This window comes from Misgurnus anguillicaudatus, chromosome 3 (genome assembly GCF_027580225.2).
Source record: "Misgurnus anguillicaudatus chromosome 3, ASM2758022v2, whole genome shotgun sequence".
Classification (NCBI taxonomy): Eukaryota; Metazoa; Chordata; class Actinopteri; order Cypriniformes; family Cobitidae; genus Misgurnus; species Misgurnus anguillicaudatus.
In genome coordinates, this window is record NC_073339.2 from 38,833,439 (window position 1) to 38,847,229 (window position 13,791).

Genomic DNA, 13,791 nt, shown 5'->3' on the forward strand with positions numbered 1-13,791 from the left:
GTGTGAAAATCCCAGTTACTGAGTAGATTGTAAAATACTTAGACCGGCACCAACAACCATGCCACCCTCAAAATTCCTTAAATCATCTTTCTTTCCCATACTGACATTCAGTTTGGAGTTCAGGAGATTGTCTTGACCACATCCATAAATGCATTGAAGCAACTGCCATGTGATTGGTTGATTAGATAATTCCATTAATGAAAAATTGAACAGGTGTTCCTAATAATCCTTTAGGTGAGTGTATGATTGTTGGAACACTTTGTAGACAAAAAATACAAAAAACAATGCCTTCACAAAAAAGAAGACAGAGTGGAAAGGGAGGATGCTAAAGGCAGTTTAACATTGCAAACATGGATTCAAAGCTCCAGCAAGCCACCAGGTAAATCATATAGAATATTTAACAGTTTGTCACACTTTTATTCTTGTTATTAAGTATATTATAATAATTTATCTTAGTTGCGACTAGTAATCTATAATAATAATATTTTATTAAAACCATATTGATAGTACCACCCTCCTTAGGGCCCCTCTTTTTTGCCCCACTGCCCCTCAAAATGTCTGTGTGATGTTTTTAATCAGTATATCATAAAATAATGTGAAACAGAATCTGAGTTATAAACGCACACAGACAGCAGGTGGCGGTATTTGGTTGGCATTTCATTACAAATACAGCTTCAGGTCTTTTGTTCAGCCCATTCACAGAATGTAACATAAATGAAGAATAAAACAGAAAACATACTAATGAAAAAATATCAAAATAAAGGCGGCCTGGGAGGCAAGCATGTGTGAATGGGAAATAAAACATTCTCACATGAAAATCTAAACCACATGCCATAGTAGTTACTATAGTTAACTCTAGTAATATTTCACAAGAACCATTACACGTCACCAATTTCAGGACGTGAAACATAATGGCGGCCTCCTTAGGTTAAAATGAGTATTATATGTTTTTTAAGTAATGAGAATATTTAATGCATTTTTATTTCAATATTTTTTAATAAAAGTTTTTATAGGCGAGGTACCTTTTAAAGCTAGTTGAAAAGCATTTCTGATGACTGATAATTTTATTATTATTTTAATTTCATTTATTCTGTATACCATGTTTGTATGGAAATGTGTCAGTATCCATGGTATGGATGTCAAGTTATTTATGTAAACCTGTTAGCATTAAAAAGTTACACATTGGAAATAAATAAACTATAAAGCAGCAGAGACAAACGACTGTCACCCAGTGTCTTCTTGTCATCTTTTTTTAATGGTCTGAACCAAATATTAACAAAATAAAACAAACCTGAACATTCAAACACAAATGTTCTTGTACAATTTGGCCATTTTCCCTTGTAAAAAACACACAAATGCAGCACACACAAAAAACCAAGGTGCAAAATCAAGTTGGTTAAAACAAATGCAAGTGTCCCACACACACAAAAACATACAAATCACGTAAGTACTTATATAACACGAATGACCCAATTGCAAAGATACAAAAGTTGTTCAGGCAATATGGAGTTAATTTACAAACTGTAACATATTTTGTTGATCACAACAGCCAAAGGATGAAACAATCCTTTCCCATGGCGCTCAGAACGTTATTTGAAATTGAATAATTTTTGAACATGGGTAAAAAAAACTAGACGACATGGATGAGTATCCACAAAACAATTACGAAATCACCAGGATCTTCAATCCTCCACTGATTGTGTGCATAACAGGTGATTTCTTCAGTCTCTTGGCTTACAAGGAAATTTGTTAGTCTCAAGAAGTGCTGCTGAGCTGATCTAAAAACTCCACCATGATGTTATGGATCCAGACGTCATTGTTTTCCAGTGTGGTGTCGACTAAGAAGACAGAGATTTTGGTTTCCCAAGGACACTCCCCCTCTTCAATCGACTCGATCTGGGCCACCAGTGGTTTCTTTTCCACATGGTTTCGGAACACCATAGCAGCTTCCTCACACCAGACCCCTTGTTTTACACCTGAAAATAAGTATTAACAAGTCAAGTTTTGCACTCACCTCTCGCCACAAGCATGAAAGTGATATTTTATATTTTTAGGTTATGTTTAAAGGTCATGTTATTTCTGATGCCATTTTTAAAACCCTAGTTACACCCCATTCAGACAGCCAACCACAAGCAGTAGCAGAGCGACGCGATCTCATTAATTTAAATGGAAAAAGGGGCGACTTCCGGCGACACGAGCGAAAGTGACCGTTGGCGACAGAATGTAGGCGGGATTAGCGACGGAGTCGCGCAACAAAAGTTGAGAAAAGTTTAACTTTATGCAAATTAGCAGCGAGTTTCACGAGCGACTACCAATGGGAGTGAAGTAAGTGAAGCACTTATTTGTTGTTTACAACATGGGGTAACGTCACACCTCTACGCAACCAGAAGTGGGAACGCCCACAAGCGACATCAACCACCAGCGGCAGGCGATGAGCAGCGATAACATCGCTGGCTGTCTGAATGCGGCTTTAGTGTGTAATGTTGCTAAAATAGCATAAATCATACCTGTAAAATGATAAAGCTCAATATATTTTCTTTAACAGAATTCGCCTTTCAAAGCCTACAGCGAACGACTGTGCTCTTCCGCCATACAATATAGTTCTCATTCTTATCCGCTTAAAAAAATCGTCATGTTTTATTTTGTGCCACCATACTTAATTGTGTAACTACTCATGTACTCATGTTTTAAATAGAAAAAGACATGGAAGTGTTTGGTGGCTTCTAAATTTATTCCTGTTTGGATCCTAAGGAATGAATGGGGCTAGGCTAAATGCTAACACGTGCATAAAACGCTGTGCAAAGTTGAAGTGCACGCATGTATTAATTTGTCTAAGTTGAGGTAAAAACATAGTAAAATATTGAAAAACAGTGGTGTTTTCCTTTAAAATTGTTGAGTAACTGTGGTTAAGATTTAAGGTTATGCAGAATACATTTTGATGTTGAGAATTTGATTCAGAGATGTAAAAAGAATTCATGCAATAGAATCAGTTCTAGCTTATACTTACCCGCCAGCTGAGCACATATGCCCTGGAATGGCAGCTGTCTGAACTCATTGATAAGTGGCTGAAGATGCGAATAGTTAATCAACTCGTACTTCCCATAATCCAACTCGTAGACTGAGACCAAGCCATTGGCCAGGATGCCCTTTACCAAAACACGATGCCAGCTATAGAAATGGCAAAAGGTTAAAATGGAGTGTTTGGAGCAAAATGTATTCAAAACACACAAAATGCCACAACTTACTTGTTGTCGATCTTGGCAGCATAGACAGCGTTTTTCTGAATGTTGATTTGAGTGACTTCCTGTTTGTTGTAGTACAGGATCATCTCTCCCATTAGCACCACCAGCTTGTACAGATCCTGCCACGGCTGCAGTACAAAGTGTCCGGGGTGGCACGCAACCGACACAAACACATCCATGTTTTGCCCCACCTGGGGTAACTCCAGCTGAGGGGGCATGGTGGGTGTATTGGGGGGACAGGGTGCATTCCACGTCTCAACCACGGAAGGTTCAGAAACCTTGGCAATCCTGTTGAGGTAGATGTCCCGATGCCAGAACGGACAGGAGGCCAGTTGACGGTTAATGCTGCTCTGAAAGTCTTGAGCTCCGTTACCACTAAACAGGTAGATGTGGACTGTTCTGTTCTCATCAAGTTTCACGATCTAAAAAACCCACAAACATGCCAACAGGCAGAGACTTGAGTAACAAAACAACAGTTAATTAGTTCAAGTCAACTTCGACTTTTATTTGTATACCACTTTTCCCAATAATAAAAATGACTTCAAAGGAGCTTTAGAGAAAACCTTGTAGTGTTGTGAGAGTCTTAAGGTGCATACATACCTAAAGCAAAGCATCACGTTCCTCCCTCAAGATTACTCTTGGGATTTAACTTCATGTAAGGCAAATTTATTTTTGAGGCAAATAGCGTGTTTTCGCGGCAATCACATCACCCCATTTTTTCTTCATTCGCATCGCCCCGCGTGAGTGCGTGTCTATTTATGTCTTTGCATTGAATTTAAATTTAAAGAGCACCTATTTCATTGCTAAAAACAACTTTATTTTGTGTATTTGGTATAATACAATGTGCTTGCATGGTTTATGGTTAAAAAACACATTTTTTTCTACATATTGTAAATTTTTGAAGCTCCAGATTTCACTCTTTTCCTGAAACAGACTGATTTGAAAAGCTCTGTGTTCCTGATTGGCCACCTAATCTGTATGTTGTGATTGGCCTGAATACCTCTGACATCAGCCGGAACTGTGACGCTCCTTACCCGTTTGAAAGATTCGGTCACAATGCTAACAGGCGTTAACTTACAGGCTGTAAGTCCGAAGCGGGAAGAATTATGATAATGGCCCTGTCCCAAATGGCACACTTCATGTGGACTTTGGTCTCATGGCCTTAAATTGTGCGTGCTCACTTAGTCAAAATGCGACTACGGTGCGCCCTCTTGGACTCACGTCAAGGGTCCCGAAGGTCTGCACTACATGATGTCATCAAAGTGTGGACTCTGAGGGGGTCCACAAGTCCGGAGTGTGCCATTTGGGACAGAGCCAAAGTCGGTCTTGTCTACATCACCAATCCCAGGAAGTAAACTGTTGCCTACAATCTGTGTGTTTGTTGTAGTCCAAAAAAAGAGATTTACGTTGGAGACGATAACTCGCATCATCGTTTACTTTGAGGTTTGTACCTTTTGCATATCATTAACATACTAATACACACTTACACACCAAAGGAAATTTAAAAACGTGAATTGGATAATAGGTGCCCTTTAATCTACTCGCGCAAATCGCTGAATTCGCGTTGGATGTGTACGCCCCATAAAAGGTGTATTAAAATTGTGAATGATGGACATCTCAAGTCCAACAAACAGGATTCTCACTTGAAGCCAAAGGTCAAATTCCCTGACGTTCACAGCCTAAAACGCAGAATTTTCATGACCTATGTCTGAGATGCCATGAGCCTGATAATGAAGCGTACACAGAGTTTATTAAAAAAATTACGTGAATAAACAATGCCAATAAACAGCTATTTAGATTGTCATCTCACTTAAAATCAGTGCTGGACTTGTAAACAGATTTCCTTGCGTCAAAACTTAAAAAGGGATTTACTTTTTGATGACACTAAAACTTCTTTGAAACTAAAATTTAAAGTGAGAAACAAAATCCCGGTCATTTCATGACCTGGTCATCAAAAAAAAATTTAAAACCCTGACTTTCAATGTCTGGAATTGACTTTTTAATATTCCATGATATTCCAAGAAATTCCATGATTATGGGAACCTTAAACAAATAAATAAAATACATTTTTCAGTTAGCAACAACTAAATGAGTCTGACCTTCATGCAGTTAGGGGCTTTGTTGCGAAACGTTTCTCTCAACCACAAAACAGCTTCAGGAGGCCAAAAATTACCATCTGTGTTCACATCTGCCAGGAGACACTTTATAGCCTGCAGAGACAAAAAAAATACTAGTCACCATTTGAAGTTCATCAAAGTTGTCCTAAGACAAGAACGGGTATTGGTTTAAAGGGATAGTTCACCCAAAAACTAAAATGTCATTAATGAAATTAGTAACAATATCTAGTTTGTAAAACCAATGTATACTTTCTATGTCCAGAAAGGTAATAAAAACCTAATCAAAGTAGTCCATGTGACATCAGTGGGTCAGTTAGAATTTGTTGAAGCATTGAAAATACATTTTGGTCCAAAAATAACAAAAATTACGATTTTATTCAGCATTGTCTTCTCTTCCGCGTCTGTTGTAAAGCACATGCGCAAGACTAAAGTCACGTGACTGCAGTGACGCGGATGACGTGTTATACTCAGACATGTTTGCGAAGTTTTTTTCCAAACTTACAGCGTGCTTCCCCCTCAGACTGTAAACGAATCCCCGGCACACAAAAACAAACAAAAAAACAGCTGGGGTGCACCAGACAACACATCAGCCTCATCCGCGTCACTGCAGTCATGTGACTTTAGTCTTGCGCATGCGCTTTACAACAGACGCGGAGGAGAAGACGGTGCTGAATAGAGTCGTAGTTTTTGTTATTTTTGGACCAAAGTGTATTTTTGATGCTTCAACACATTTTAACTGACCCACTGATAACACATGGACTACTTTGGTGATGTTTTAATTACCTTTCTGGACATGGACAGTACTACTAGACTAGATCTAGTATTACTAGATTTTCAATGGATGGTCAGAAAGCTATCGAACTAAATATAAAACATCTTAAACTGTGTTCCGAAGATGAAGGGAGGTCTTACGAGTTTGGAACGACATGAGAGTGAGTCATTAATGACATTATTTACATTTTTGGGTGAACTATCCCTTTAAGACCACTTTTATGAAAGGTCTGATCAAATGTTGACTAATGTACATCCAGTGCACTTGGGTTCTGACCTAATAACAGAAATCTGTGTGTACCTGTGAAGGTATAGTGGTGAGCTCTCGGAGAAAGATAGGCGGGATCTCTCGAAGCTCGCTAACCTCCAGAGAAGCAGGAAGACCCAAATCCAAGAACAGTATGTCTAACACTTGGCTACCATGAAGATTAATAATCTACACAGAGACAAAACACATTTACTCTATCGTTCATTACAAACAAAGCAAGAAATGTACTTCCATTAAACTCAGTGGCAGTATGGAAAAGGTTAACGATAAGACACGTGACGACAGGAAGTGCAGATCAGTCTCTCCTGCTCACCTCTGCTCTTGCCCATTTGCCTTTGTTTTTAGCTAGACACACCTTCCCACAAAACGGCTTTGACACCAGCAACTCCCATGTGAGCTGAAACATCATAATAAAAAGGCCTTTAATGCTTCCACAAACAGAGAAGTAAACTAAATCAAGCTTCATATCAAACATAAATGAAACTGAATTGAGTTTGTTACCTGAGAGATAAAATGCGCCTCAATCTTGTCCATGATGTCTTTGAGCTTGGCCTGACCCCGCGAAGGTAACTGACAATAAATGCTGCCATCAGAGCACACGTTTGTCACGCACACATGTGTGTACACACTGTTCACCTGAGGGAGAGACAAAATCCTTTTTTTTCATTTCATTAGTGTTTACCAATTATCTGACAGTTCAAATAATGTGCTGATATGTGACCCTGCCTATGAAAACCCAGCCAAGTCATTTTTTGTGATTTCCTACATAAAAGCCTCCTTCATAATGTAAAGGACATTCTGTGAACTTATAACCTTGATATATCTTTAATATTGACTGAGTAAAGTCATATCAAAGAATGAAATTAATGTTAAAAATTCAACTTTAATGGTCCTGGTTTTAACCTGGATTTCACAGACGGGGTCACATCCTGTAAAACCCTGGCTGAAGTCGCGTAATAAACAATCATAGCGCATGACTGCAAGCTTGATTCTAATCCATTACCAACCTGTAAAGGATTCTCCATCGATTTATCCTGCAGAGCTTTCAAACAGACAGCATTCACATTGACATCTTCATTCTGAGAGGTGTCATACAGCACAATGAGCGGTGTGTCCTCTCGCTCCAAGATCTCAGCTAATAGCGTCTGACCAACAGCTAACGACTCCAGTGTCTTCAGAACGACTACATCTGTACTGAAGGGCTCCAGACCTAAAACACAAAACTGCATGATTCTCATCGATTTTCACATTTGAACATCCCAAACTAATGCATAATGACCTCTTCATCATACCTGCAAGCTGACAAATGGTTGCCTGGAAGGGAAGAGTGAGAAACTGGTCTCTCAGCTGTAGTAGCTTCTTCCGACTGACCACCTCGAAGAACCCGTGATCCATACAGTATACCTATAAAAAGATAAGGCAAGGATTAGATGATTAGATCCATGATGAGTGAACTACACATTTGGCCACTCCCCTTTCTAACAGTGGTCAGTGCGAGAATTTCTGTACAGAGTATATGAAGAGTTTGGTTCCAAAACACAAGTATATAAAAACTCTGCTACCTTCACACTGTCTTCTGTGACCTGGTGGACCTGAGCTCTCAGTACAGCATCTTCCTCTATAGCAACTGCCACCAGCTGTCCAATCTTTGGAGAAAGGAGACAAAGTCCAGCCCCAATGTTACTGTAAAACTTAACCATGTCTTCTTCCATCTTCTCCAGAGCTTTAGAGTACTCCTCACCCACAAACCTGCATAAAACACAAACATATTTATACCACAGCACTAGTCTTACAACAGTAAAGAATCTAAAAAACACATTCACTTTACTTCTGGACGTGTGGCTGTTACCTGAGAACAACATTGTTAGTGCTGGTGATCTCCATCACCAAAACAGACAAAAACTCTGTATTTGGGAGAGTCAGAGGTGGCACGTATGGATTGCTGGGGCTGGGTATAAGCAATGGGCGTGGTCGGGGACGAGGCTGTGTTTCAACACGAGATGGCAGTGCATACAGTATTGCTCTTTTCCGATTATCCGGCATGGGGTACTCAACCATGCATGTATCAGCCAGCAAAGACAGATTCTCCAACGCGTGATGCGGAAACTCACACCTGAGACAAGACACTATGTTAAACTTTGTTCATTTCACTGAATAGTACTTAATTTTTAATGCATATTTTGGCGTTCCTACCCAAAGGCGTCCTTAAAAAGCTGAGGAACTCCATGAGCCCACAAGCCCTGGCTGTATTTATTCAGCAGCTGCCGAAGTTTCTGCTTAATTTCTAAAGTCAGAGGCTGGTGAGGAGGCGGGGTCGTGGGAGGAGTTATGAGCGAGGATGTGGAAGACTTGGGTGTTTCAGGAATACAGGAAAATTCAAGCTTGGTGGAGTTGGGCGATGTTGGGCTTAAGGGAGAATGGGATTCCTGAGCTACCGGAGGAATGTTAATCTTGAGAGTCCTGAAGCTTCGAACTGTCTGCTGGGCAGGTGTTGATTGTTTGAATGTGGCAGTATTAGGAGATGTAGCAGGTTTGGATTTTGGAGAAGTTTCCAAGACAGGATACACCAGCCGGTCCACTATGTTATTGCTGCCTAGCTTCTCAACCTATGGACAGCAAATGATCACATCACATTTCAGACTCACCAACTTCATTAAGATCCTAATCACAACTATACACAAAATGCTGTTATAATGGCAGACAGGACATCAGAAGCAAAAGTCAATTATTTGAGAATGTTAGAGAGGACAAGATCAAATAATAGTGTGTATTTTGCAGTTCTCTCACAGTGCAGATATGCGTCCAGGTCTCCAGATCTTTGTGCATGTGAAGCTCTTCCTTAAACATCTCTTTGTAAAGCTGAGGGATTTTGGACAGCCAGACTCCACTGCAGTACTTCTGTAAAAGCTGTTTGACACGACTCTGGACCATCTCAACTTCAGCACGGTTCACATTCTTAATCTGAACTAAAAAAAAAGCAGCGCAAAAACAAAATTACACTTAATATGTCAAAAGATGTCAGAATATTCTGATGCAAATTTCAGTACCAATATACAGGTAACAAGAAAACCAAGTAGTTGACGGTATACATTGACTTCCATAGTATTTATTTATCCTACTATGAAAGTCAGTGGGTAGCATCAACTTTGTGCTTACCATCATATCAAAAAACACTTATACAGGTTTTGAACAATATGAGAATGATAGAATTTTTATTTTTGGGTGAACTATCCCTTTAAGGCTGGGTACAGACCAAATGATTCTTTACATCTTATAAGATTTAAAAAATGTTATAGACCAAAAACATGAGGATAAAAATCCTAGATTTAAAGGAATAGTCTTACTTACCATACTTACTGGTATAACTCTTCATGTAACAGTCTTTAAATAGGGAAAACACGGAAGTGTTTGGTGGCTTCCCTGTTTGGTACCATAGGAATGAATGGGTCTAGGATAAATGCTAACACATTCACAACGCGCTGTACAGTGCAGGCATTGAAAAAAGATAGATATGTATTAATTCGTCTAAGTTGAGGTAATAACATAGTTTAATATGGCAAAAGGGTAGACTATTCCTTTAACCGTTTTGCTCCTATAGTGTGTGGTGTGCCATTATGTGTCAAAGACAGCACACCACACACAAACAGATTTTTAACCAGAGTCTCGACTGTGAACGCAGGAAATCCCACAAAATCTCGCGAGACTTCAGAATAAGCATGGCAGAAGAACGCATTTTCATTTAATGCATGAAGACATTTCAATGATAGTGTTTGGAATATGTCACTTTCTTGGTATAGAAAACACGTTTTTACCAAAATTTGTCAAAATGGATTTATTGCGTTTTGGAACCAAACTCTTCATTTTTACAAGACACGTTGTATAAACATTCATGCTGTTGCCAATCTCTGCTGTCCACATCAACTTCACTTTGGCCATATCTCAATCCGAAGGCTGTAGCCTGCGGAGGTCGCATATGCAAGCTCCATACGGCATGAAGCCTGTTTTATTCAAGCTAACTGAGCGTTACATTCGCAAGTCATAAGTATATTACAACAATATACGATAAACTAGGAATAAGAGTCAATTTTATAACTGTTAATATTCAGAAATAAGACAGTCTTGATGACGTATATGCAGCCTGGAAATGCGACCTCCGGATTGAAAAGCGGCCTTTGTGCTGCGCCATGACTGCTTCCGCCTTCCCTCATCTTGCTTTCTGATTGGATATGGTTTCGTTTCACATGATAATCTCAATAGCGTGCTCGCATTTGTCCTCGGGATTCCCCACACACATCAGGATTTCTGACATGTTGAATATTTACAATTCGCGATCGGCGTGGCTCAGACGTTCTTCCGAGCAGGTTCGGACACTCTTAACACACCTCACACGAAGGGACAATCTGATCAAATAATCTGTAGAACCATCGCGATACTTAAAGGGATACTTCACCGATTTAGCATTCAGCTTTGTATCTGTAGAAACCCGGCAGTATTACTGAATGACCATGTTTCCCTCCCTAATTTCCCCCTGAGAGGAGAGATATCTGCATTTTGGTTCTGCAAAAAAGTCCTCCGATGATGTAATATGACGATTTTTGCATCATCGGAGGACTTTTTTGCAGAACCAAAATGCAGATATCTCTCCTCTCAGGGGGAAATGATGGAGGGAAACATGGTCATTCAGTAATACTGCTGGGTTTCTACAGATACAAAGCTAAATGCTAAATCGGTGAAGTATCCCTTTAAGTTGGGACATAAATTTGCTAGGATTGTCGGAAGGGGGGAAATCAACCCCAAATCAGCCCGATTATCTTTTGGTGTGTACCCAGCCTAAGCTGAGTTTAGGCTTTGGCAAATTTAGGCATTAAGATTTAGCATTTTTTACGTTTCATGATCTGGTCAATTGTTTAAACAGTAACCAGTATGCAAATATTAATATTACATCAGTATTGTTTATTATAATTTGAATGATAAATGTTAAAATTTTTTAAGTATGAACTGTGAGATTTACCTGGTTTCCGACTGGTTTGATACGGCTGTGTCTTCATATCTGCATGAAATCTGTTAGGTGTGGATCCAGTTCCCGGTGACCTAAGATCAGTAAAGTTAAAGGGGACATATTATGAAAATCTGACTAGAAAATGTGAAAAAGATCAACCCAGTAACATTCTCTGCAAGCAAGTGAAAAAATAAGTAATTGAAATTTGTCTCCGCTTGTGATGTCAGAAGGGGACCTTATTATAACCCCAAATTATTCATGGAATGTCTTTCTTATATTGTCAAACAAATTAAGCTTGAAACTGTGGATTCTCCAAGAGTTTGGCCTCATTTCACTCACCCTGGTTTCCGGCTCATCTGACGAGAGGGAGCACGGGTGGAGGGCAGGTCAGAACTGTAAACCTGACGCTGGTTAGGATGAGAACTAGACTTGGAGGTGGAGACTCTGACGGGATAACTCATGTGGCCTGGCTGCCGCAGTGATGATCGAGGTTTAACTGCAAATATAGTTAAAAGGCATAAAAAACAAGCACACACCTCAAAGTGACCTGTTGACCCATACAATCAGCATAAACATCAGACATGCTTGTTTGGGTAATGAGCTAATAAAAATGAATCCTTTAGCCGCACAGTCATACAAAAACACCTGAACAGCCCTCTCTCTTAATTCTAGGGTTGTTTCGTGTGTGTGTGTGTGTGTGTGTGTGTGTGTGTGTGTGTGTGTGTGTGTGTGTGTGTGTGTGTGTGTACCGTTATGTGAAAAAAGAGAGGAAGACTTTGTTCTCATTTGGCAATTCAGTAATTTAGAGCAGCCAGGCTTCTTCGCATTCTTCTGCCTGGCAACTAACTGTGCGATATGTGCCGTTTCCTCACACACAGCAGCAAAACAGATGACCTACAAAAAACACACAGTCTATTATATTTACACAGTGGTTTTGTTATAATGGCATTCAGATGAATTAATACCTGGATACAAATACCATGTTTTAATGCCAGGTTGTTTTTAACCCATGTTTAGGTAAAATACAGAGAAACCAAACCTTTGGATTGAAATGAGCCTAGTTTACCCAGCCATGGATTAAAACAACCCAGCATTTTTTGGGAAAGTAGCCTGTGCTATATTAACAAATAAAGTTTGTTCATCACCTCTCCAGTATAAGAGCGATCGAGTCGCACCACACCAGGAATACTGTACAGAAAGTTTTCCAGAGAGGAATGTCCAAACTTCCGGTGAGGTATCACGTCTCCGGTCAGTTCACGGTAATCTCTCTGGAGACGAGTTATGGCCACGCCATTCTTACTGCTCTGAAGAACAGCACGCAGCATCTTCTTCACCAACTCAAGATCACTCATCCTGCACACAAACCCAGACCAACATTTAATGGAGACACAATGGATGCATCCACAAGGCAGTCTATGGCTCAAAATACAGTGTTTAATATAAACTTAAGTAAACTGATTTCAGACCAGTTTATATAATCCCACCCAAAGAATATGGCGGCTATGTCGCAATATCTAGTTTGCTGCCTAACGTTACCCAGTATGTTTAGGGATTACATGGAGTCATAGCGGAGACAAAAAATTTAGTTAATCAAGTTACGTGTTTAATCCAATATATATAGTTAAGGTTCAAATTGTGGACAAGAGGACAAAATAAATGTATAGAAAGACTTAAATATTAACTTACTTTATGTAAACATAGGTGTTTGTTGCAATACAAGACACATATGAAATACACACAGTTTAACACATTTTAACGACAGATTCCGTGGCCTTTCATTGAAAACTTGAATGAAGTAACTTAACGTTAGCTCTTGCTGACGAGAGATAACGTTACACAAAACAGAGAAAGGCGCGATGAGAGCTAGTAATTAACTAGCTAAAACCGCGACATTTAACCAGTTAATGTCAACATTTAACTTTTTCTGATCATAAAATTCTTTATGACAGACCATAGACATATCTTATTGTATTTATTCATTGGGTTTGAAAAACTCACCTGATATTTTTTCTCTTGGTAACGTACTAATTATCGCAGACACACGTGTACTGACGCTATCACGCCGACTGCTCCACACGTCACATAAAGGTCAAATGTCACACTGCAAAAAAATGCAATTTTTATATCTAAAATAAGATTAAAAAATAATAATACTAAAAACTAAATATATTGACGGTTATGTTTACCAAATAAATCAGTCATTTACCAGTTAGCATTAAACAGAGGTAAAATAATTAAAATACTGATAAAATAGTATTTATAATTAAAACTAATATTTCAATTGTTAATATAAATATATAAGTATTATATAAAATATTTTTATCGCAAACTTCTTTTAAAACGAGTAAAATTGTTAGGTGCTGGTGGCAAAAATAAATAAGGATCCTCGTAGTG

The 13,791-nt window shown here is 39.1% G+C and overlaps 1 protein-coding gene across 3 annotated transcripts; it reads right to left on the reverse strand.

Moving 5' to 3' along the window:
- Positions 1-1,236: 1,236 nt before the first annotated feature.
- On the reverse strand, positions 1,237-13,791 carry tdrd7a (tudor domain containing 7 a). Of its 3 annotated transcripts, none has more exons than XM_055205845.2 (19): positions 13,604-13,791; positions 13,396-13,498; positions 12,543-12,750; positions 12,147-12,291; positions 11,737-11,893; positions 11,410-11,489; positions 9,186-9,364; positions 8,592-9,004; positions 8,248-8,511; positions 7,961-8,147; positions 7,691-7,802; positions 7,406-7,608; positions 6,900-7,034; positions 6,712-6,795; positions 6,432-6,566; positions 5,342-5,452; positions 3,246-3,664; positions 3,008-3,168; positions 1,237-1,976 (listed from the first exon to the last, which is right to left on the reverse strand). In XM_055205845.2, the coding sequence occupies exons 3-19, from the start codon at positions 12,747-12,749 to the stop codon at positions 1,756-1,758; spliced, it is 3,213 nt and encodes a 1,070-aa protein (XP_055061820.2). In that variant the 5' UTR covers position 12,750; positions 13,396-13,498; positions 13,604-13,791; the 3' UTR covers positions 1,237-1,755. The 3 variants fall into 3 exon arrangements, with proteins under 3 accessions (XP_055061820.2, XP_055061819.2, XP_055061821.2); XM_055205844.2 differs by having other exon boundaries at positions 13,584-13,791; XM_055205846.2 differs by lacking the exons at positions 13,396-13,498; positions 13,604-13,791 and adding an exon at positions 13,084-13,228.